General features: G+C 37.1%; 2 protein-coding genes across 2 annotated transcripts; one reads left to right on the top strand and one right to left on the bottom strand.

Annotated features, from left to right (window-relative positions):
* Positions 1 to 2,744: 2,744 nt before the first annotated feature.
* On the bottom strand, positions 2,745 to 22,053 carry LOC140747174 (diacylglycerol kinase eta-like). The gene is made up of 2 exons (XM_073079452.1): positions 21,794 to 22,053; positions 2,745 to 2,864 (listed from the first exon to the last, which is right to left on the bottom strand). Exons 1-2 carry the CDS (start codon positions 21,926 to 21,928, stop codon positions 2,745 to 2,747), a joined length of 255 nt encoding a protein of 84 aa, XP_072935553.1. The 5' UTR covers positions 21,929 to 22,053.
* A 337-nt stretch (positions 22,054 to 22,390) lies between these two features.
* On the top strand, positions 22,391 to 24,165 carry LOC140747173 (tubulin beta chain-like). The gene is made up of 2 exons (XM_073079450.1): positions 22,391 to 22,616; positions 22,816 to 24,165. The coding sequence occupies exons 1-2, from the start codon at positions 22,560 to 22,562 to the stop codon at positions 24,103 to 24,105; spliced, it is 1,347 nt and encodes a 448-aa protein (XP_072935551.1). The 5' UTR covers positions 22,391 to 22,559; the 3' UTR covers positions 24,106 to 24,165.
* Positions 24,166 to 24,890: the final 725 nt, after the last annotated feature.

The following is a 24,890-nucleotide window of genomic DNA, read 5'->3' as shown; positions in this document are numbered from 1 at the left end:
TAACCCAGTATGTTAAATTATTGGGAAAGGATTTGTCATTACCACTAAAGGAGACCTGGCGCACACAGGAGGCCAGCCCTTGTGGGATTTTATTTGCAGTTAGATCTAACTTAATGGCAAGTAGTCACAAACGCCTATGGACATTTGTAACACCAGAGGAATCGCCAATACAGCGCCAACTTTGGAAGGGAGCAATTTTGCACCGATTTTTGAAGAGTTCTTTTCGGATGTTTTACACCACCCCTAAGAACTCCGATAGGGTTTAACAACTCTACATAATGATATCAACTTGAATCGATGGCTCGATATACCTCGAAGGACGGGAAGGCGCATGAAAACTTTACCACTAGCGGTCACTCATCCAACTACTGACCACACCCTACGTTGTTTAACTTGACAAAGCGGTTAAGGTACATAGGTAGAAGAGCTCTCCATATTTTTTGAGTGCTTCTGCGGTATTTTAAATTTATAGTATATTATTATGCTATCCAATGCATACCTGCATACAAATTTCTATACCGTTCAACGAGTCACCATGAAAATTGCTATTTGAACGCGAAAATTTCTCGCTATTATTTCGAGATTATATTATAGACCATGTATTTATAGGTCAACATGTATACAGTTTGGTGTGGCAAAAACATACTTCACGAACGCGTTCCAGCTTAGTCCTCCGGGGTAGCAGCGCAACTGTGACCGTCCCCAGGTAGGTCTGGGGACGGTAGTTCACTATCCTATCTAGGGTTGATTACAGATGTCCGTGGGCGGCAGAAGCCACTTACGATCAGGAGGACTTCTCGTCGACTACTTTTATATAATAAAAAAAGTTAAATAAATTAAGCCGGGTGTCTACTGGATTCCGCTAGTCTTATATATAAAATTCTCGTGTCACAGTGTTAGTTTCCTCCGAAACGGCTTTACTGATTTTCACCAAATTTTATTTGCATATTCAGTGGGTCTGAGAATCGGCTGCTATCTATTTTTCGTACCCCTAAGTGACAAAAGTTGTTCACCCATAACATTTTTTCGGATCAGCTAGTAATTTATAAAACAATAAATTATACCTAATTCTTAGAGCTGATGAATAAATATTTTTTTTCGAGCAATCAGCGAATCAGAAGTTTGTACTTTGTACAGAATTTCTACATAGCTGTATGAATAAGTAATCTATGGTTTACGGTATTCGGAATTTCTTCAACAAAATTCCTGAATATTCCCGAATAATCCCATTAGCGACTCGGAATTAGCATTTCCCGTAAATGCGCTCGGCTTTAGCGGGAAAATGCCATCTGGTAATTTAAAACAAGATTTGTAAATTTGTAAATTTTTGTTTTTTCTTTCTTCATAATATAGAAGTAGCATGCAGTGCATCGGAGTGGCGACTTTCTACAGTGGTTACTTTCGCTGTTATCGACCCCGGATAAGATAGATAGATTTCTATCTATCGTCGACCGTAGAGACGTGGCTACTTGAGGACTACATTGGGATGCCTCGGACAACCAACTGTCAACTTTCAATCGTTGGTAGGCAACAATCGGATAGATTGATTATTAACATCGAGCGTAAGCTGCTATATAATCTATCAAAGCTAATCAAACATATCTAATACCTATAAACAGCTAATCATATTCAATGCCACAGAGTTAAGCTCACACAGGCATTGTTTAATGTCTAATGACGTCACAAACCACTCATTAACCTGGGAATGCTCAGTCAATAGGATTCCGTTGTAACAGCGCTTTATTGTATTAACGAACGTGAATTGATTAGGCAAAACATTACTAACTCTATCCTAACTATTAAGTACCTATGTCTTAAGATAAAGACATACTGAATATAAACTGATATGAACAGCAAATGGACAAAAGGTATCGCCCTATCTATCTTAACTAGTTACTATTTTAAAAACCGAGTGTGGGAATACGACGTATTGCGCTCCACAATCGGGTAAAAAGTCGTATCGTATCCCACACAAGGTTTTTTCCTGAGTCCTGGATGCTATTAACACGTTCGGTGCCAACCACGCGATATCGCGTATCTGGCCCGTCAGCCAGTGACCGTCCACGCGATGTCGCGTTCCTGTAGCCATATGTGCAACAATTGTATTATGTATGGCCGATGACGCGATATCGCGTGACGTTTTTTTATATCGTGTTAAACCTACCTAGACAATATAAAAACTAAAGAAACCCTATAGAAAGTAATGTTAGCACACTTAATCAAATTTTAAAAACATAAGTAAAACAATTTGGCGATAACCGGAAAACCAGTTTTCCCAGCTGGCTCTTGAACGTGTAAACACACACAAAGACGAATGCACTATAATAATAATATATATAACAACACCCAAACACATACGCACAATACACCAAACACACCCATCAGCACTCACTCTAATCACACAAACAATCAGGAATCAGGTTACTTGGCGTTAGCCCGTACCTCATTCAAATAAAACCGACATCATGTCGAGAACACAAAATATTTGTGATAAAATTATAATAATATATATAATCTAATTTCATCATTAAGGTATCGAACCCGGAACCCGCTGCGTGTCAGACCTGTATGCTAACGTCGTTACCATACCACCACTACTATGTTCTCTGACATTCAGATTTAGTTAAAAGATGTAATAAACGGTTTATAATACAAAACTTATGTCTTCTCGTCAACTTCGTACGGGATAAAGGTAAGGGTAAAGAGATAATAATAGTGTAACATAAGATAGACATGGAAAGATATTAACTTACCTCCTTCTGCTTTGCGTAGTAGAGGGTGCGGCCGCGAAGCCGGAAATAGCGCCGCTGCCATCGCTGGAAGCTGCGCGTCTGCTTCATCAGGTGACCTTCCTTGACCACCGGCTGGAAGAGACACCCTGGTTAAATTACATTCGAATTATTATAGTAGATAAAAAGTGATAGGAAAGTGGTTAAAACTCGGCCGATCAATCAAAAAGTCTGAGATTTAAATCTCAGACACGCATTTCTGACTTTTTAAAGTTAGATCGATAAGGTAATAAAAAATGCTTTCTACACTCGAAGCCCCACACTAGGATTCCCTGATCGTGGGACACACACAGGGACAGATACACAAACACGCAAACCTAGAAACAGAAATCGAAATTCATCAATTAGAAATCTGTCTGGCCGGGGATCGAACCCTTTGCGGAGATCGAACCCGGGAATCTTTGCGCGTCAGACTGGTGACCGCTCCGCCACGCGTGTCGTTAATCATCGCAAGAAAACCTGAGAGTTTTTTATGACTAGTAATTATTATAAGAAAAACACCTGACTACTTAAAAATAATTAACTAAAAGGTAAGGAATGTGGCATATGTTATTCCAACAATTTAGACGAGTCCATCCGACACGTCATATGTTAAAATCCCTTAAGCTGCTTGGGTTGTAGGGCGTGCCATGGAATCAGACGTACACATTTGTAGATTATATACGCTCGAAAAACATTACCTTCCTCAGTCGGGTAACAAAGTTCTTAAATAATATTCTTAAAATATTCTAACTCGGAAATAGTCAACACGGTAGATATGACCTGCCCCGGGATGGACGGCGGTATGTGTGGTCGCATACTGTCGTAGCCCGACGGGGCAACGCGCTAAGAGGGCTCCGGTTGCGCTCCTTTGGAGATCCCGAAGCCCTCTCCCGTCGCTTCCACGGCACCGGGTACCTTCTGAAGGTTTTCCCCTCGTAAACAAAAAAATAACATATGACCTAAACCCCTTTCACTGTGAGATCCGTGCCCAATAGTGGGACAATAATGGGTTGACAACGGCAGAAAAGAATAATTCGTAACGTGCAAAAACACACAGCACTTTGAAGTGTAAACATACTTGTTCAGATACTTCTAGCGCCATCTGTTGTATTTTATTTAATGTAATTTTACCTCAAAGGGTACAAGGCTTTAGTAAAAACAATTATAAACACTATCTAAGAACAATCAGCTAACTTTTCGAAAAGTTTTCTGTGACGACAACTTTACCAAAGCGATTTTTCTTGTTACTTATCAACTTTATCATTGTACCGGATTTTCCAGGCGCTTGTGCTTAGTAAAATCTCAATAACAAGAAAATATATGAAAAAGTTACTTAAAACTATTTCAATCTAATTTAGACTTTGTACTGGCGCATCATTGCCCAAACTTGGGTAATATAGAATGTCATTAGGCATTTGGCCCATATGGCATTTAAATACTACCTTTAATGATAGATAACTATTGTTTGAGAGAAGAGTTGCATAAATAATATCGGGTAATTATATATGAGGTGACCATTTTGGTGGTCAGGATCTATTTAGTAGGACACCTGTTCTAAATGGTGTTGATTACAGATGTTTATGATCTCATTATCAGGTGGACTGTTCGTTTGCTACTGCAAACTTATAGAAACATCGCGTGACGACCGCGTGGTGGAACGGTCACCATGCCCTGACACGTAAAGGGTTCCGGGGTTCGATCCCCAGCCAGACAGATATATGAATGAATTTAGGCATCTGTTCTGGGTCTGGGTGTTTCTGTATTCGTGTGTGTGTCCATGGCAGCCACCATACAGGAAATCCTAGTGTGGGGCTGTGAGTGTAGAAAGCTTTTATTTATTTATCTGTTTATAAATAAACATTTATTATTTATAAGGCTCTCCTGGTATATTAGTAATAGCAAATCTTCAGAGATTATTATCTTTAGTGAATAGATTGACCTTACAAATATTATGACTGGAGTATATTGGATATTCTTCTTGGAAATAAGGTACGCACAAAAGGGTGATTGCCCTCTAAGGGATAGGAGTAATTTCGATTAACTTGAGGCTAAACATGAATACCTTTTATGGTGCAGTGATTACCGTATTGAATATAATAGGTACCAGATTCGATTCACGACCAATATCCATTGTAAATTTCAATTTTCATGTTTTATTTTATCAGAGTCTCAAGCGAAAATACATCTCCTGAAACACTATGATGGAAATCTTGAAAACTGTAAACCTGAACTTTTAAAGAGACGTCAAATTATATGTAGTTGTATCTCAATGATCCACTAAGGCGTATAGATAAGTTCAGGAATAAAGGACCACCATAAGGACCAGTGAACGAGATAGTAAGTAGCTGCTGCCGCCCGTGGACGGTCGACACATATACTTAACCCCAAATAAAATTGGTTTCCTACCAGAACTCGAGCAATGGTAACATACAAGCAACGGAGCAATGAAGGCAACAGTATTTATTTATTTTTTATATATAATATAAAAATAGCTGAGGATCATGCAGTACACTAAAACTGCTGTTTTAAGAAAAATTAGGTGTGGCGGTGGTACCGCTGTAGCCGAACCACACAATACAATTTACAAATAAGACAAGAATTGTTGAAATCATCAAATGAATGTTTGCTATAATAATAATAATAATAATAATAATATTCTTTATTGTACCCAAAAACAACAGAATACAAGAATAAAAACATACAAATATTGAACGATACAAAAGGCGGCCTTATCGCTAAGACAGCGATTTCTTCCAGGCAACCTTAGGGTTAGGAGTTAAAGAGTGGATGATTATAAGAATAGGTAGGGTGCAAACAAATAATAGTTAAAAATCTACCTACATAACACATAAAAACAAGTGTAAATTTAAAATATAATTATAAATAAATAAATAATTGACATACTTGATATACATACTTATAATTATAGAGTAACGAATTGTAAATTAAAAATTAAAAACAAAATTAATACTGTTTAAAAATTATTGACAGTAAGAGCACAAACATCATCCTTCATCCTTCATCATCTACATCCTTCGCATCTTAACGAGCGTTATAAGTGGTTCTTGCTAATAACTGACATTAGCACGAGTGGTTGTTAAGCTATCTGCATTTAGATCGTTTTAAACGGGCCTCCGAGGAATAAGTGCCTACCTACGAGTATAAGTCAAGGGCTCGTCTTGTGCCTTACGTTCGTTAATGGTCACTTCACACTGACGTTCAGAATCTATCTTCATAGTCCATATCCATCATAAGTCACGATTCATAGGCTTAGTTTTTTTGTCATCGGCTGACAGGAGAGGTTATATTACGAGCGAATGTCCATATAGTCGATCGTATATTACAGTTAGTACACTACCGACAATTCATATCATCATCCCCGCCCATTGTCACCGCCGATGGTCACCGACGGTCAGGAATGATAGTGGACGGTCGTCGGTCACTAACAATGACCACTAAAAAGCCGCTCGTGGATTAAGAAATCTTTTATGGAATAGCAATGACATCGTAGATTATATCAAAACAAAAAAATATAATCTTAAAAATGGTATTAAATTGCATTTTTATCACGTAATTCAATGCAATTATATATTCAAAGCGCTGAGGCGCTTACGTTATTAGCTGAAAATTATATCTTATATAATTAACCTTAGAAATTGGCATTTATATCATAAATTTATATAAAATGCATAGTTGTATCACTTTATGTTCGTATTAAGTTTACGAATTGACTAATTGTGGCTGACGCACGATCTTAACCTTCCATTTATATTTCAAGTCCACTCTCTCAGGGTGTCAGTTTACGTATTAATTTTAGAAGCGACCTTTCCCTTAAGTGCTCGAAATATCCAATAAATAAATTTAAACCTAAAGTCTAAGGCAGATTTATCAACAACGACTGGCACTTAATATGTATAGGCTGCAAGTGTTCTTTTTTATAATATTGAAGTAGGTAATAAAATAATATGTAATCAATCTGACGGTAAGTGGCTGATATCAACAAACCCCATATACTTGATATCCAAGGTTTCTATCCTTTTTTTTTTTGGTTAATGAGGGGGAAACCTTTAAAATGTACCCGGTGCCGTGGGAGCGACACAGGTGGGATTCTTACCGCACTAAAACCTCCCGGGTGGCCGTCCTCGGCGTTGCGTAGAGGACTCCGGGATCTCCAAAGAAACGCAACCGGAGTCCTCTTAGCGCCTTGCCCCGTCGGACTCCACCCAGGTGAGCACGACGCCCGCCACACAGTCTGGTGTGCACGAAGGTATCTGACCACCCATAGCGTCGTCCATCCCGAGGTCGCTGGGCGGGCGTTTCGAGCTCCCAATCTTGCCGTACGCAACTAAAGCCCCCGGAAGCCCCCTTTTAGTCGCCTCTTACGACAGGCAAGGGGAAAAAATGTTCTATATGAATCAATTTTGAATAAATGAAATTTTTATTTGTATTAAAGGAAACATACTTATCCGAGGCGTTTCAACTTATTTCTGTAAGGTAACAACACATTCTGTGACCAACCTAAGGTAGGATTCTACTCTCATCAGGGGTTGATTACACATGTATGAGGGGCAGTACCCACTTCCCATAATGCTTGTTTATTACTTTATTATTATTAAAAAAAAAACACTCCAAGCTTTATAGAGTTCATCCCAGACCACGGGCGACAATTATAACATACCGTCAGATGGGCTACATGTTCGTTTGCTATTTTAATTTAATAAAAAGTAGATAACAATAGCTTCCGTATCTCGTACGTATCACGGCCATTGATGATGAAGTTCTGCTGGCGCGCCGCCAACCCGTATACATGTCCAATGATAATAATACACCCACCGCCGCGGGTCAATGATCCCGCGGATATAAAACGTAGTTTACACTATTTATATTAGTCTTTAATCTTACATATAAAATTCTGGTGTCACAATTAGTTAAAGTACTCCTCCGAAACGGCTTTACCGATTTTTACCAAATTTTATATGCATACTAGTGGTGCCCGCGGCTTCGCCCGCATTTTAAATAAATAATATGACATACATATTGTACCTGCCTGTACATTGGAATAACAGTGGTGCCATCTGTCAAAAATTGGTCTTACCAACTCCCAAGCTCTCGTGGGCTCTTGGACAACAACTTTGCTAAAGACATCACATAATATCACATCACATAAGACATAAGGGTTGTTCACCCTTAACATTTTTTTTATATATATGGCAACACCACGTTTGCCGGGCGAGCTAGTGATAACCCAGTGGTTTTGAAATTTGAACTTTGCCGCTTTGGTTACAAAATCTAAACCTAGGCACACACATTGGACTTCTCAAAGTTGCGTATGAGAAAATAATTATTATCCCTTAACGGCAAAAACCTGAGTTTGGTATAAATAAGGGAGACCCTAAAAACAAAAATTCTTTGACCTCGTTGTTATTTTAAGTCACGTCAATTTACCTAATCCATTATTTTGTATAAAAAATTGATGCATATCCCTCAAATTGAGGTCAGTGTCCGTAAAATAGGATTGATGGGCCGAAAACGTCCATCCATCTATGTCGCCTGTGTTTTGAACCTTCATATCTAATGGTATTTCTATGGCAATCTTTTTAGGTTATAAAGTACTAACGAGGCCGAAGTTCACCTGGTTTTATTTTCATGCAAAGGCATGGAGGCCACCTGGTTCCAATCCATATACTCGTATGTGTGAACTCCCGCTTGGGGTTGGCTACGTCAGCCATAGATTTACGGACTTAAGTTATTTATTAATATTTTATCTATTTTAGCAACATCAAATCAAAAATTTCAAATTTCAATATTTGATAGGCAAACAAATGATAGATTTATTATATTAATAACTAGCTGGCCCGGCAAACGTTGTGTTGCCATATAAATAAAAAAAATATTAAAGGTGAACAACCCTTATCGCTTAGGGGTGTGAATAGCTTATTCTCAGACCAATTGAATATGCATATAAATTTGGTGAAAATCGGTAAAGCCGTTTCGGAGGAATACGGTAACTAACTGACACGAGAGTTTTATATATAAGATAGACGCTAGAAAATAAGTCTTTGGCGATACAAAATTAAAATTTTGCGGTCATGACTGTAGTTAAGATGTTCAGTTACTTATGCCCAATACTGATTTAAGCACCAAACCACTATACAAATCACATACAAATACAATAAAACCACTATACAAATACAATAAAGTAAAACAAAAATAAATATATCATTATTACGTTATCAACCATGTACACTGACATTACACAGTTGATTCCGCTCGTTAAAGATGATAAAAAGCGCTTCTGGTTGATAATGAGAAGCGATGAAAACAAAGTAGATAAATAATCCGATATCAAAGAGAGGAATCGTCAATAAAATATATTGGTTATTGCCTCGCGGCCGGCCGTATACTATTTTTACGCGATTACGACGCGTAGACCGGTTTTACGCGAAATATTTACACGGATTGTGTATTTGTGGTTTTTCACGGAAAAACAAAGCTATTTAGTGCATCTTTAGATTTAAAATAGAGGTCTTATGAACTGTCCTGTCAGTGTACGCTGGCGCTCGCGTTACGGTTTATTTAAGTAGTAATTTTGAGTGAAACAGCAAACGAAGTTGTAAGCAATTATAATGTTAAAGGGACATGAATATCTGTAATCGATGCTAAATAGACGCTAAATCTCCAGAAACAAACGCAGAAGCTAAACGAACTCCAAACAAATGTCTTAATTCCATGTGCCCTGCCGTGCTCCAAAGGGCACGAAAACCATCGTATCCGGTTGCTATCATTTGACTTAAAACGTTAAACTTTATGAAGGCTTTGGAAGATTTAAGATTATCTGATACATTTGACCACTAAGTTGTACAGTTATCAATAGTTATTTGAGCAGCATGTTTGTATTTTTCAGGCCCTTCAAATCGTAAGAAAAAACCCGTATCTAGCAGTGGTTATAAGAGTTGCAAACAAACTTTGTATTAAACTGTAAATTCGCTTATAATAGCAAAGTACTTCATTGAGAGCAGCAGGCAGCGGGCATAACCGCAGTAATTTCACACTGCCCGCCGTCCCCGGACACATCGACCCGCATCAATCGGGCGGACGCGGCCGGGGTACGTACTCAGTGTTAGCGGGCACACGCTTATATACTTTATTCTTCGTGATAAAATTATTTCCTTATCTTAATGTGTTTAGGGTTACGTACCCATAGGGTAACGGAACTCTATTAATAAGCCTCCGCTGTCAGCTCGTCCGTCCCAGTGTTAGTTGTGTCAGTCCTCTTGAAATTAATAGATAGATCCTTACTTTCTTTTCAATGTTTATAACAATGGCCGCTGTAACAATAAATATTAAAAATAAAGAGGTTCCTAATACAATAATCAGTTACTTTTCGGTCTAGTTTTCGTTATCTACTAATCCCTCTATTATTTGAACCATAATAGAATAGAATAGATACTTAACTTTTCACAATGTACTTCTATAACTGCTAACTACTTCTATAACTATATTATACAAATACCAATAATTAAAAACATATGAAAATTTGGTGGCACTAAAACGACGTGTGCGAGTTCGACTTGCACTCAGCCAATTATTTTATTTGCAGCTATGATTTTTAATCCCTCTTGAGTATTAAAGAAATTGAAGTATGTTTTTTTTTTATTTATATTGATAAAAATACGTGATTCGTTTTCATTTATTACCCTTTAAAAGGTATAAGCCTTCCCTAATTATCATTTATGACTGAGATTTTTCTTATAAATTACAATTTACAAGTGCCCCGTTGGTAGATAACTGAAGACAATGATTTTGAAATGTCTATTAAACTAAGGAAATTATATTTTAAAATGTAAATATTAAGTGTCAAAGCTTACTTTCGAGCCTCACACCAAAATTTAAAAAATGGAGAATACCTCGTTAAAATTTTCTAGCTAATTTTATACCCTTAAAAAATCTTATATTCTAAATGACAGCAAGAAACAACTAAATAGCCCGATATCTCCTGAGCAGCAACAGCCTCGACTTGTAATTAATGTATTATTTATCTTCATTATCTCTTTATACTAGTTATTATTTCTCTTATATACTTTACTATTTCTATAATCATAACACGTATGAATTCCACTCGCTCCGCTATCCGCTGCAACTACCATCCCCGCTGTAACTACAGCCGTACATTTTACAACCGGCACCGTACGTGAGATTGACGGGCGGACATCCCCCGCCCACACGCAGAAGCCGTGACAAGCGGAAAAGCGGCATGAATAAATACACGAAGCGAAAAACTTTTGCACCAACCAACGACTGCCCGGAATTACTAGAATATATCTTTTACCCGACAGCAGAAGGTAATGTTTTTCAAACGTTTGTATGTACGTATGGCCCATTTCTTGCCAAGCCTCACAGCAAACGGCTTGAAAGATTTTAACATATAAGGTGTCGTTAAATTCAAGTTTAATGCACTGGGGTATTTTGTTTTTTATCTTTGATCAGTAAAATAGATGTATTTGACTCATCTGTTTTTTATAATAATTATTTACTTAGTTTTAAGAAGTGAGAAGCAGTGAGGTTTGTGGTTTTATTTTTATAATTATTACGAGTATTATTTATTTTTAAGAAATAAAAGAAGACGATAAAAAGTTTTGCACTACTTACAAGCTGTCGTAAAACTATTTTTAACTAGCCAAGAAATAATACGGTTCATTAGCAACAGTATAGAACAGTAACTGCTGTTTGGTTTTTGGACGAGTGTGGTGTGGCTAAAGTTGTTTCCTTTTAGGGGTGGTACAATTTCGAAATAGTACACCTAAGCCTCTAGTCCAAGCCTTAGGGAAATCCTAGATCCATGGCAACATAGCATATATATTATTATATATGGCCCACCTCACCATTAGGTACATCATAAATTAGTTTTTGCCCGCAGCTTCGCCCGCGTTTAAAAGAAAATAATATGACATACTAACATACATAAAACTGAAAATTCGTACCTTCGTTGGAAGGAAAGCGGCGCCATCTGGCGAAATCTTCGTGGGCTCATGGACAACAACTTTGCTAAAGATCATCAAATGCGAAGTTTACGATTTAATCGTTACTAATATTGATTAAAATAATCCACTTTTTGGTCCAAAAGATCGATTCTCCGATTAATCGATCTTAGATCGCTATACCTAGTTCCCGGGGTATTTCCGGGATAAAAAAGTATCCTATGACCTTTTCTAGTCTCAGACTATTTGTGTACGAAATTTCATTAAAATCGTTCAATGGTTTAGGCGTGAAGAAGAGACAAACAGACAGACAGACATACAGAGTTACTTTCGGATTTATAATATTAAAAGTAGGATTGACTAAAGCACTAAAGTTCTGTTCGCCTAATTAACGTGCCACTCGGTTACTCAACCAACGAGTCATTGAAATACCTACTTGAAAATTAATTAACGAAGCCATGTTTAACAACTGGATCTGAAATTCTGCAATCGCATTGCAAATAAATGTACATATTCATTCAGATAAAGTTAAACATTTTATGAATTGAACATTAAATTTCATGGTCATTGCTTTATTAAATTTGTTTAATACAAAATTATGCTTTTATTCATAAGTAGGTACTTTTATTTTGATTAATTTTCAAATTTCAATAATAATATATCAGGACTGTTGTTGATAACTGGTATAGGGGCAAACGATTTTAGATTCAATTCCCGGCCAAGCAGATTTTTGAATGAAAATTCATATTTTTGTTCTGGGCCGGAGCCTTCGTGTATTTTTTTCACTACCGCCGATGAACACCGAACAGAACATCAACTGTTCTTAAATAGGAGAGTACACCTACTAAGCAAAGACATTAATGCTAAGTCGACATTTTTAACTAAAACACATAATTTTTATGTAGTTTTTATACATCACAAGTAGGTATGACGGTGTTGTTCTAAATGAACCACGAGAGGTTCTTATTATCACTTATAATAATAATTTACTTATAATTTAATTAACTTACTTGTTCTAATCCAGTAATACTGGCACTCCAATCAACATCTTTGTACGACTTAGTCCGGTGTGAAACATGCAAATTGTTCACTATAAAATTTACGATATTATTAACACTGCCGTTTATTTGGAGAATATTCATGTTGCAAATTTAACAACCTACAAACGATGAAAAATAATCCGCCAGTAACTACCTTCTCGTTTCTATAAAATAAAATAAAAATCGAAGTATAAGTAATTTCAATGTAACTTTTAATGGCTAGAATTTTATACTGTTAAGTTCACATTATTTTTGGAATGCTGAAACATAAAATCTGATTTTGAAAATGTTTCTTTTTCCATGAGTTTATTTTTAGAGACTTCAAACATAAAGGTGAGACTTTGTACGTGAGGTGTATATTTTATTTTTTAATGCATGCGGCAACTAACTCATTACTATAATATCCCAAGAGAATTACTGCTCCAAATATTTCAGTTCATTTGTATAATTAATAGATTTGTTTCAACTTTATTAAAAGCTACGAGAATTGCATACATTTGGTTACGTGTCCATTATAAAAATTGATGCAATTATTTCAACAAGAATATTTTTTATTCAAATAGAGTTTTAAATAAAAAATATCCGATTGCTTTATTAATTTTCAAATACGCGAAAAAGCATATTTATCTTCGAGTCGAGTTCGAAGTGGAGTTAAACTTTAAAAAATAATTTAATATTTAACAAATCTCGGTGACTTTATAATTTTTTCACTCACATGTTTTAAAATAACATTGCAAGTATTTGCACCGACGTAGTTCTTGAAATAAAAATACAATGTATAAAAGCAATTCCACTGTTTGAAATGTAACCTAACCAAACAAAGGGTTATTGAAAAAAATAGAACGCATTTAGAATTTAACCTTTACAACTGAACTAACCCGCATAGGTATACACAGATTGCATAACCAATATACTCGAGCGGAACCAATACAATTAGTAGATAAACAGTTTCTCTCAAGTTGGTTTTAGTAGTAACCCAATTGTATCTACATATTAAATTTCCATATACAATTGGTTGAATAAAGATGATTAATATTGTGTATTTTATTACTTACTAATTCCTATCTTAAACAAATCACACTGGCCGAAATAACACAAACAAAAATAACCAAAGAACTTTTTCTTTCATTATCTGTTCCATTAGAAAACGATTAAAAGGTTATTGTTTTATTAAAACCCTGGCAAAAAATACATGATTTATTATTGCACTTTATGTTAATTACAAAACAATTCAAGGCTCTCTGCGTATTAAATTGTACAGATATTCTTCGGTAGGCGAAGCGGTAACTATAACCACCAACTACCTACATCACATTGAAATTAAAACTGTAAATACAATAAGAATATTATATTATATAAGAATTCATAAATATATCCATTGTAATAAACATTTTAATACCACTTATAAACGCTAATAAAACTATAACCGATCACTCGCGATAGGAAATCGTTGATACCTATATCGGCAGCCCGACGGAAACTGGGATCGTTTTATTGCAAATCTCCGATCCGGCAGATTAGATAAAGGCGTCCGATTGTGTGTTGTGAATGTTGTGATTGTAAACTAGACATAGTTTTTGAGTGGGCCGACTTTTTGTGTTGTTTAATGTGTAACGGCTAGTTAGTATATTGATACATAATCTTTTGGCAGTTTTATATAAGATTGAAATAGGAAACGAGTCCAGATAGGATGTACCTGATGGTATGTGATCACTTCCGCCCATGGACTGCAACCAGCTTCATTTAGTTCAGTGATTCTACCTGAAACTGACATCAATGCGTTGCTACTCCTGAGAATAAGACGTTCCCCTCGTATTTAACACACACCTATTTCTACCTAATAATAGCAGTATTAGGCGCTGCTGTGTTCCGTTTTGAAGGGCGTGGTAAGGGAGACAGACTTTTCCGAGGCGTTCCGGCTTAGTCCTCGGCGGGAGCGACGCTTCTGGGGCCAACCTTAGGTAGGAATATCTAATCCTATCTGGGGTTTATTACAGATGTCCATGGGCGGCAGTAGCTACTTACCATCAGGTGGATTGCATGCTCGTCTGCTACTCCAATTTAATTAAAAAAATAATAAGTCAGGTAGCAAAATGCAGGACTGTTTCACGCCAAAAATAGCTGTGGCAGTGTTACCTCCACGGTGAAACCATATTGAAACTTTATTACTAAGCTATCCATATCTAAGCTATCCGTTCCTCTGTTCATGTGTCGCACCTTTAAAGGATATCTTTAAACCGTAACGGTATTCGGTTGAAAAAAGAACAAAAACAAAATGCATGATTATAGCGAATATCGAACCTTAATGAATAATTAATTAAAAGAAAATAAATATTAAATATTAACAATTAACCATTGTTCTGTACTAGAAACGAATTTTCTTCATTATTTTGAACTACTCTATCTTAATAATATAATTCAGAAAATGCAATATAATTCCGAAAAATATTACTTCAATTTGGGATGAACTTCATAAAGTGAATTTTTAAATTTCACAGCCATTTCGCAGTATCATCAACGATCCAAGCGCTGAGAGCTGAATTAAATCACTAATTAGCGAACGCAGCGCTAAACTACCTTTTCTTTTTTCCACTTTTCAACTACTTATAATGGCTATTAATACCGGAATTTACATCCGCCTGGGGTGGCCTTAGACGTGGTAATGCCTTTGCCTGCTGAAAAAGAAAGTTTAAAAGCAACCCTCCGTTTTATTTTGGAAAATATTCATGCCAAAATAATGTGTATTTAAAAATATTTTGAAGGTGGTAGAACCCTTTGTGGTTCGACTCCCGCGGCACCACCGCCACACCTATTTCTACCTAATAACAGCAGTGTTAGGCGCTGCTGTGTTCCGGTTTGAAGGGTGTGGTAAGGGAGATAGACTTTTCCGAGGCGTTCCAGCTTAGTCCTCAGGGGTAGCGGTGCATCTGTGGCCGACCTCAGGTAGGAATATCTAATCCTATCTGGGGTTGATTACAGATGTCCATGGGCGGCAGTAGCCACTTACCATCAGGTGGACTGCATGCTCGTCTGCTACTCTCATATTATAAAAAAAAAAAAAAAAATATAATCCATAAAGCGCATTTTCCAAAGATTTCATATTGAAAAAAGTGTAAAAATATATTGTTGACTATTAAGATATTAAAACTAACTTTATTCGAGTTAAATAGAATGACTATTCACATCAAAATATTTCCACTACGAACATGTTAGTCTGAACTTATGTATATCAAACATAATATTAGTTACAAACACCGTTTGCAAATCGTAATATGATCGATGTGAACGTTATACACATAGCGACACAACATTTACCTACAAGACCGTATGTGTTTGTGTCCATTGAACTATATTATTTTCGCAACAGCATCGGTCGTGAATAAATTTGTTGTACTATAGATGATGTTTAGATGAAGTAGAGTATGTACAGATATTGATAGTTGCTAGCTAAAGCTCGGTAGCCGTTTCAATGACATATTAAAAATTCATATTTCAACAGACCAAAGTATGTTTTGTTTACTCATTTTTTTATGGAAACTGTGTGTGTAATATGAGAGTATCTACTTATAACTTTTTCGCGCTTCCTAAAACTTTTTATTTATTTATTAGGTTATCGGTTATAGTCATTAAAAAAAGCGGTGTAAATAATTTGCAACATTCGTCTTCAACCCATTACTGTCCCACGGCTGGGTTACAATAATAATAGTGCCAATATACCACACCACTAATATGCAAAGCTATTCATAGCATTTATTTATACTCTACTCACCTCTGTAGCTACTCATAAGTTTTTATTTTGTAGTTGTTGCCGTGCCGTATTCTAGCGGATAATGAAAACATTGTCATTATGTTACAGCGTACATGTACCCCATCCATTTGGAGCTCGCAGCGTGAAACCATTGCCAGTTGTAACCCTGTCTACTCAATATTGTTATGCGATCAATCTGAAGTATTACGAGCCCTTAGTATTTATCTATTACTTTTTTATGAAATAGAAGTAGCAACAGGCATATTCATTGTTCATCTAATAGTAAGTGCCACTGCCGCCCAATGATGTCTAATCTAATTATGATTGAAGTGAACCAGGTAAACTTCTACACTTAGGGACTAAGGTAGAATGCTTTCTTTATCTACCTTATCCGAACCGCACTCTTCAATTGCAGGAACGCTTAAATCTGCTATTAGGTATAAGGTATAAATACGAGTGCATTTGGTGCCACCGGTACATAAGAAATAATGCCCTAAGAAATTATTAATACAGGTTGTATTAATAATTTATTTTATTTTATTTATTTCTCATAACCACAGTGTAGCGCTCATAATATCTTGTGGTATACCAACCTTCCAATATATCAATATAATATCGTCTACAAACTAAAACAAATTCGGAAACATCTAGTACATTTATAGAACTTGCAAATGTTTACTTTGTAAGTTGTGTCTACTTTGCAACAATAACAATGTGTTTGCCTAGTCTCATGTTTCCCGAAGATTGTTACACACGATGTAAATATAGGAAATATTTACTGTTTACATTTTACAATGTTACATTTTATTTTATTATACAATGTTTCTGTGTGTTCTGTGTTCATCATCAACATCAACATCAACATAAATGTAAATACTACTGCTTAACGTAATAATAATGCTGACGTGTAATTTTAAAATTAATGTATTTTTTGTCAATACAGTAATGAATTATTTTTTTAATCATTTAATCATGGAGCTATCTAACCAGTTTCTAGGATAGAGAACAACCAGATTTTATGGAATAAATGTTACCTAGAAGATACTTAGCGCCGATCGGTCCCTAACTCCCTACACCCTAAACGATCGAACATCGATAGTTGCTCTTCTTCGATTGATGGTGGCTGTTCGTCGAATATCGTCGCACGTTATCAATGCATGGGATCAATCGATTGATGTGGTCAAAACGTGCGATCGATTTTGAATGTTCCATTGGACGTTGACTCTCGATCGATAACATCGATTTTTCATCCGTGGATGGTGTGTAAGCACCCTTCGGAAGTTTCAAGCCCTCCATCAAATTTTAACCATATAATAACAACCGGCACAGACTCAGCATGCACACTCAAAAATCACCAAATACCTAACTTTTGTTCAACATTTGTAAAGTTTTACAGAACATGAGTATTTTATAACCTTTTAATAATAACCTTTAAATTAGAATGCATCGGTGGCTCCTTTGTAATCCGGGCTACTCGCTGCGCTGCGGTTTTGTGGTAAGTTCCATTTAATTGCTTTTAGCGTCATCAAAAGTTGTTGATTACGTAGTTAGCTGTGCTTTTTATCGATGTACAACAAATATTAGTTAATATTATATGCTGGGAAAAGGGTGCCAGGTTCTAACCTAAAGGGATTTTGCGACTAGTAAGTTATCTTTTTTAAATTTTAAATAAAGATAAATAATTTTGTATGAAAGTAAAATTTAAAGTTAAATTCAATTAGGAATGACGTGTAACTTAAAACACATTTCCGATGCTTTGCCCCTTATACGTCCAGAAATAGATATTTTATTTTATTTATCTTACACCCTTGTATTCCACAAGTAATTTCAAAATTCCTCAAAAATTAATATTTCCTTAAGTTTTTATCATTATAATTTCTTAAAAATAAATTAGGTCATTCCAAAATTCCTTTTTTAGATCTTATTTTTCTCCCTCCTCCTTCTTTAGTCATCGGTCAAAAATCATCGGTTTAAGCCCAGTGTTACAATTTTATGAAGTAAGTAAAGTTATGTAAAACTTAAAATGTAGTTATGAAAGCAAAATAGGTAGGCGTCAGCAGTCATAAGAGGTGATTACCAAAAATGGACCGAACGACCAATTTCCGGTACTTCCGAATTATTTCCGGCAGCAGTTGGATTAGTCGATCGAATAGCATGTGTACATTAATTATACTTTTATTATTCATGTAGTATTATGTTAGATACAGAATATTTATGAAACATTTAATAGGTTTTTAGGGTTAGTATCAAATGTTCTGCTTTTTGATGTGAAACATCTATAGCCGCACGTAAAACCGATTTCTGGCGTGGCGACGCATGCCGTACGCTACCACGCTATACGATGGTATATACACTCCTTTGCAAAAAAAACGGGCGGGTTTGATTTTTTAACATTATTGGTAATAATTTAGTTCTTCAGAGGTTTTAATAGCCAAACTATGTTACTGGCACTTAATAAAGAGTCTGGGTATGAAAAAAAGTTCATTCCAAATTCAAAACTTTTGTTTTTTAAATTATTAATCCCTTTTTCATTTTGTGACACTTTTCGCGGGTTTGCGGTTAAAAGGTTATCAAGCAACTAAAAGTAACTTTTCGTTATTTTTAGTACAACAATTTATGTTTATCGCATAATTCTGCCTTATTGTGACTTAAAACAGATATCTTTGTGTCTATCGTAATGGCAGAAAAAGCAATGAGAGCTAGTAAAATTATAGCGCTGCTGGAAGAGGGGTGTAGCCAATGTTACGTCTCACAGCGGTTAAACGTGAGTCGTTCAACCGTACAAAGAACCTGGACTCGATACCAAGAGACAGGTTCCGTTCAGAGAAGGCAAGGTTCTGGGAGAAAACGTTGCACACAGCCGCGAGACGATCGCTTTTTAGTGACTCAGGCGCTGAGGAACCGCAAATGCAGTTACATAGACCTCAAAAGAAACCTTGAAGAGGTACGAGGAGCACAAGTTAGCCTATGGACTGTGAGGAGAAGACTTTTAGCTGCTGATATACGTAGTCGACGACCAGCGCGGGCCCCCAAGTTACTCCGTGAGCACCGGATTGCGCGGTTGAGGTTCGCTAGAAATTGCCTATCTTGGACACCAGGTAACTGGAGTAGCGTACTCTTCTCCGATGAGGCTCGAATTTGTCTGCATGGTGAGGACCGACGTCGGCGAGTGTTACGAAGACCAGGGGAACGCTATGCCGATGTGTGTTTTGAAGAAATCACCCCTTATGGTGGAGGGTCCGTTATGTTTTGGGCGGGCGTAACTTCCAACTATCGTACCGAGATAGTATTCATAGAAAATGGCTCACTAAATGCGCATAGGTACATAACAGAAATCCTTTCTCAAAATGCACAACCCGCACTGACTGTAATTGGTGAAGATGCCATTTACATGGACGATAATGCTCGGGCCCACCGTTCTGGCGACGTAGATGCTTATATGCAAGAGGTCGGTATTCGTCGTTTGGATTGGCCAGCGCGGAGCCCCGACCTTAACCCCATTGAGCATGTTTGGGACCTCCTAAAAAGGCGAGTACGATCTGTCCAACCACCTCCACAAAACATCAGAGAGCTTAAACGTGTAATCTCGACTGAGTGGGAACACATTCCACAGGACACCATCAAAAGCCTGGTGGGAAGCATGCCAAGACGATTACATGCCGTAATCGCTGCAAGAGGAGGTCATACTCGTTATTAATTTTTATTTTTTAATGTCTCTTTTATTAAAATACCATAAAAATACTCGTAGTCTTAATTTCATTATACCCATAAAAATGTCCATTTTAACACGGCTCTCTGTTTACATTGACTAAAACACCGATACCAGGATAAAAGTGTTAAAAAACTAGATTCTCATTGATAATAAGAAATTTCTAGTCATCCAAGCTAATGACATACTAAAAATATAATAATATTTACCCATAGAAAAGCTAAGGTAAAGTGTGTGTGTAAGGTGCCCGTTTTTTTTGCAAAGGAGTTTATATACAGTCTATATGCAGCAGTGTGTACGCCATGCGCAATCGAATTCAATAAAAAGTCATCGTTATCTGGAAAAAAATCGTAATATTTTATTTTATCATTATGACATATTTATTTCCTATCACAATATGTTCTTTTCTGCATATTACTTTTACAAAATAATGTCGATGTTTCACATCTGCCAGGCGTCCCGTGACGGCTCACATTTTTTTTTATTAACAAATATGACAATTATTTTTATCCCTATTAAAGTCTTTATGAATGTAAATTAGATATCACTACTTCGGAAGGATTCGTTATGAAGAAGCAGCTTAAGAAAGGTAAAGAATTAATGATAAGGGGAGGTCTTTAGGAGGGGATGACTTGATATTAAGTGCCTTTGTCTGACCGTGGCTATTTTAGCTCCTAATTTTCCTAAAAACGGTTTTGACATTCCCGTTTTTTGTCAAATAAATTAAAAATTCCTCTTTAAAATACAATGACCTGTTAAGTGACATTTCTCCGAGACGGTTACCATAATCTGCATGACTTGTGTCCACAAAAGGTCAAAGTCAAACCGTACTTCAATTAGAATAAATGACCACACAAATGCTATAAATATGTAAATATGTTTGTTTGTCACGCTTTCACAGCTAAACTGCTGAACCGATTTTGAAGATTGCAAGCATAGGTGAAGATGAACGAAGGGTAACTAACTTAGTCAAAAATCAACCATTGAAGGGTGAATTGAGGGTGGATCATTGTTTAAACGCAATTATTTATCAAAGACGATGTGAAAAAATGTAACTAAAATTATTTTTAAATGTTTACATTCCTGCCTAGATAGGCAGCCTAGGAGGTATGTTTAAATACAATATAAAATTAAAGTACCTAATCAATAATTCAATAACAGAGCTTAGTACAACAAAACTATTTTGAAAATAGTGTACGCTCACGAAAATATTAACAATTTTTTAATTTACAACATCTCTTTTATTAAGCATTCTCATATAATTACAGTAAACCGCGCTGTTTACGCTCCCAAACTGAAGTAACGCAACCAAATCGTAAAGCGCTAAAATTTTATATCCAAAACTCGGTTAAAAATATACATAAACAAAGCGGTCTCTGACCCATTTTACGGTTGCATTAATGTCTCGGAGCCCGGGTACTCATTATAGTAGGGTTGTGTTTAAGTGTAAATGTTTAAATTGATCCCGGGGTCGTCGGATCCCGGGCAGGGCCCCGCGCGGCGCGCTCGCCTGCCACACTTGGCACGCCCTGTTACAAGTCACTCACCAGCCGTCCAACGCACTTGCTGGTGGATATCCTGCGAAGCAAGGCCTTCTTCTCCGTGTCATTGTCGCTGTCCGTGCTGTCCTCGCAGTACACTGGCTTCGTTCCTCCGCACGCACTCCCCTCGGCCACTGACATCGCGCCGCGGGCGCTCGGACACACACACAACACATTAAACACGACTACATCATACAGGATAAACTAATTCACCTCGTGTAACCCCTCGCTACCTGAGTGACATTTCTACCGAGCGCCATAGCCATTGTGACAACTGCTGAAAACAAAACAAGCCTGAAAGCTAGCGACATCTCTGCGAATGTCGTTGAACTTTTTGTTCGGAAAGCTCGCGTGAAAGTTCAGTGGCATGAAAGCTCCGCCTAGAGGGCGATGGCGTGTTGGAGCTTTGAGGAAATCTATTTTCGTACTTTTACTTATTTCTCTGAGTACAAGTTTTTAAAAAGCTTAGTGGTTGAAATGTATATTATGTAATGTATTATTTAATAAATACTGGCATAATATCGTTTCTTCTTGATAAAAATCTAAATTTATTCTAGAACATATTTGAAATTTCTGATCAGGTGACAATCTAAAATTTGGGTCATTTACCTGAAATCCGACGTAAGATGCGCACAGTGTGAATTGTCTCTGATTTTTTTATATTTTTTTTATTAGTTTTTAAGTTAATGTTAAGCTTCAATATTGAGGGCTTTTTGATATATTTTTGAGAAATTCACAAGTATATTTATAAGGATTTGGATAAATTATCAAGATGAGGGAGATCATTAATTTACAAGTCGGCTCGTGCGGGAACCAAATTGGAGGAAAGGTAAGTTCACGTAGAAGAACCGTAGACGAATGATTTGTCTCCTTATATATACCAGATACGCCAACGTATTTAACGATTTTTACAGCCAAAGTAATTGAGATAAAACTGTAAACGTACATTTTGTAAATATTCAAAAGCTAGAAGTACTATTTTTCATATTCGATTTTGATGAAAATATAATTGTTCTAAATCTTTCCAGTTCTGGGAGGTGATATCGGACGAGCACGGCATTGACCCAAGTGGCTGCTACCATGGCGACTCTGATCTTCAACTGGAGCGGATAAACGTCTATTATAACGAAGCATCCGGAGGAAAATACGTACCGAGAACCGTGCTGATCGACCTGAAGCCTGCCACGATGGACGCGGTTCGGTCCGGCCCCTTCGGATGTCTCTACCGTCCGGATAACTTCGTTTACGGTCAAGCCGGTGCCGCCAACAACTGGGCACGAGGACACTACACGGAGGGTGTGGAGATTTTAGAATCCGCGCTCGATGTTATCCGAAGGGAGGCGGAAGGCTGCGACTGTCTCCAAGGCTTCCAAATGACACATTCTCTTGGAGGCGGCACAGGATCGGGACTTGGCACGTTACTCATAAACCGAATAAGGGAAGAATATCCCGACAGAATTATCTTGAGCTTCTCAGTGTTCCCGAGCGCACGAGTGTCGGACTGTGTCGTGGAACCTTACAACACAACGCTCGCTGTCAATCAACTGGTGGAGAACACTGACCACACGTTCAGCTTGGACAACGAGGCGTTGTATGACATATGTTTCCGTACATTAAAGTTAACCACGCCTACCTATGGGGATCTCAATCACCTTGTTTGTGCGACCATGTCGGGCATCACGACGTGTCTACGATTCCCGGGACAACTAAATGCTGATCTAAGAAAATTAGCTGTGAACATGGTACCCTTCCCTCGTCTGCATTTCTATACGCCTGGATTTGCGCCGCTAACATCGAGAGGTGCTCAGCAGTACAGAGCGTTAACGGTACCAGAACTGACGTTGCAAATGTTTGATGCGAAGAACATGATGGTTGCGTGCGATCCTCGGCACGGCAGGTACTTGACAGTGGCCACCATATTCAGAGGCCGAATGTCGATGAAAGAGGTGGACGAACAGTTAGTCAACATTCAGAATAAAAACTCCACGTACTTCGTGGAATGGATACCGAATAACTGCAAGATAGCAGTGTGCGACATTCCGCCACGAGGGTTGAAAATGGCGTCCACATTCATTGGAAACACTACGGCTATTCAGAGCGTATTCAAGAGGGTCGCTGAGCAGTTTGTAGCGATGTTCAGGCGGAAAGCGTTCCTTCACTGGTACACTGGCGAAGGTATGGATGAGATGGAGTTCACAGAAGCAGAGAGCAATATGAACGACTTAATATCAGAATACCAGCAGTACCAGGATGCAACAGCTGATGATGAAGGGGAGTTTGACGAAGAGGGGGAAGGTGAGGAAGGATTAGAAGAGTAAAATATATAAATATTTATTGTATGTTTGTGTATGTCCTGGAAATAAATCAATATCACATAATTGTTTTTACATTGGCTATTCTAGGAGTCAGATTAATTATTTGTATAATTAACGAATCACACAGCATTTAAATTTTTTCAACGTGTAGGATCTACATACAAATTAAAAGGGTGTACTGCTAGGCATTTCAGTAAAAACAGCCTACAGCTCGACTTCGAGCCACGGCTAGTGATGCCAAACAATCGATGGTTCACTATCGATATAGTCCGATTCATAATTAGGTGTCCAAAATGTAAACAAAGAAATGTCACTGTCAAAATTAACAAGAAACAAAAACTTCAACAAACTCAACAAAAAACGAAACTTTAACAAATATACATAATTTTAAAAACGCGTTATGTAAACAAGAAAACATTTGAGTTCGATCACAATCACGAAAATGAATAATATCAGCTAAAAACCTTAAAACACGAGAAATGTTTTATATCACGGCGTGCGTAAATGGACGTTTTACGCACGCTTCGCGTGCGCAAAACCCCCATTTCCGACCCCGTAATATAAAATTTTATACAACACGCGGACGAAAAATGTTTTTCTGACTCGTGTGATTGCAGTCCTCGCCTGCGGCTCGGCCTGCAAACTCACACTTGTCAGAAAAAAATTTTTCGTTCTCGTATTGTAATGTACTATTGGATCCTTTGTTTTTTATCATTATTACTGTATGAAATGAAATTGAGGTGATATAAATATTAGTCAAAAATAATTAATCTTAATTTATTTACATT

Source organism: Epargyreus clarus, unplaced genomic scaffold (genome assembly GCF_041222505.1).
Source record: "Epargyreus clarus isolate Ecla_fem2 unplaced genomic scaffold, WU_Ecla_fem_2.2 ptg000014l, whole genome shotgun sequence".
Taxonomy (NCBI): Eukaryota; Metazoa; Arthropoda; class Insecta; order Lepidoptera; family Hesperiidae; genus Epargyreus; species Epargyreus clarus.
The sequence above is the reverse complement of the archived record's forward strand: the minus strand, read 5'-3'. Positions and strand labels throughout refer to the sequence as shown.

Coding starts and splice junctions, on each gene's coding strand:
- LOC140747173 (XM_073079450.1), top strand. CDS start 22,560: ATGAGGGAGATCATTAATTTACAAGTCGGCTCGTGCGGGAACCAAATT. Junction 22,617..22,815: donor GGAACCAAATTGGAGGAAAG/GTAAGTTCACGT, acceptor AAATCTTTCCAG/TTCTGGGAGGTGATATCGGA.
- LOC140747174 (XM_073079452.1), bottom strand. CDS start 21,928: ATGTCAGTGGCCGAGGGGAGTGCGTGCGGAGGAACGAAGCCAGTGTAC. Junction 2,865..21,793: donor GCAAGTGCGTTGGACGGCTG/GTGAGTGACTTG, acceptor TGTCTCTTCCAG/CCGGTGGTCAAGGAAGGTCA.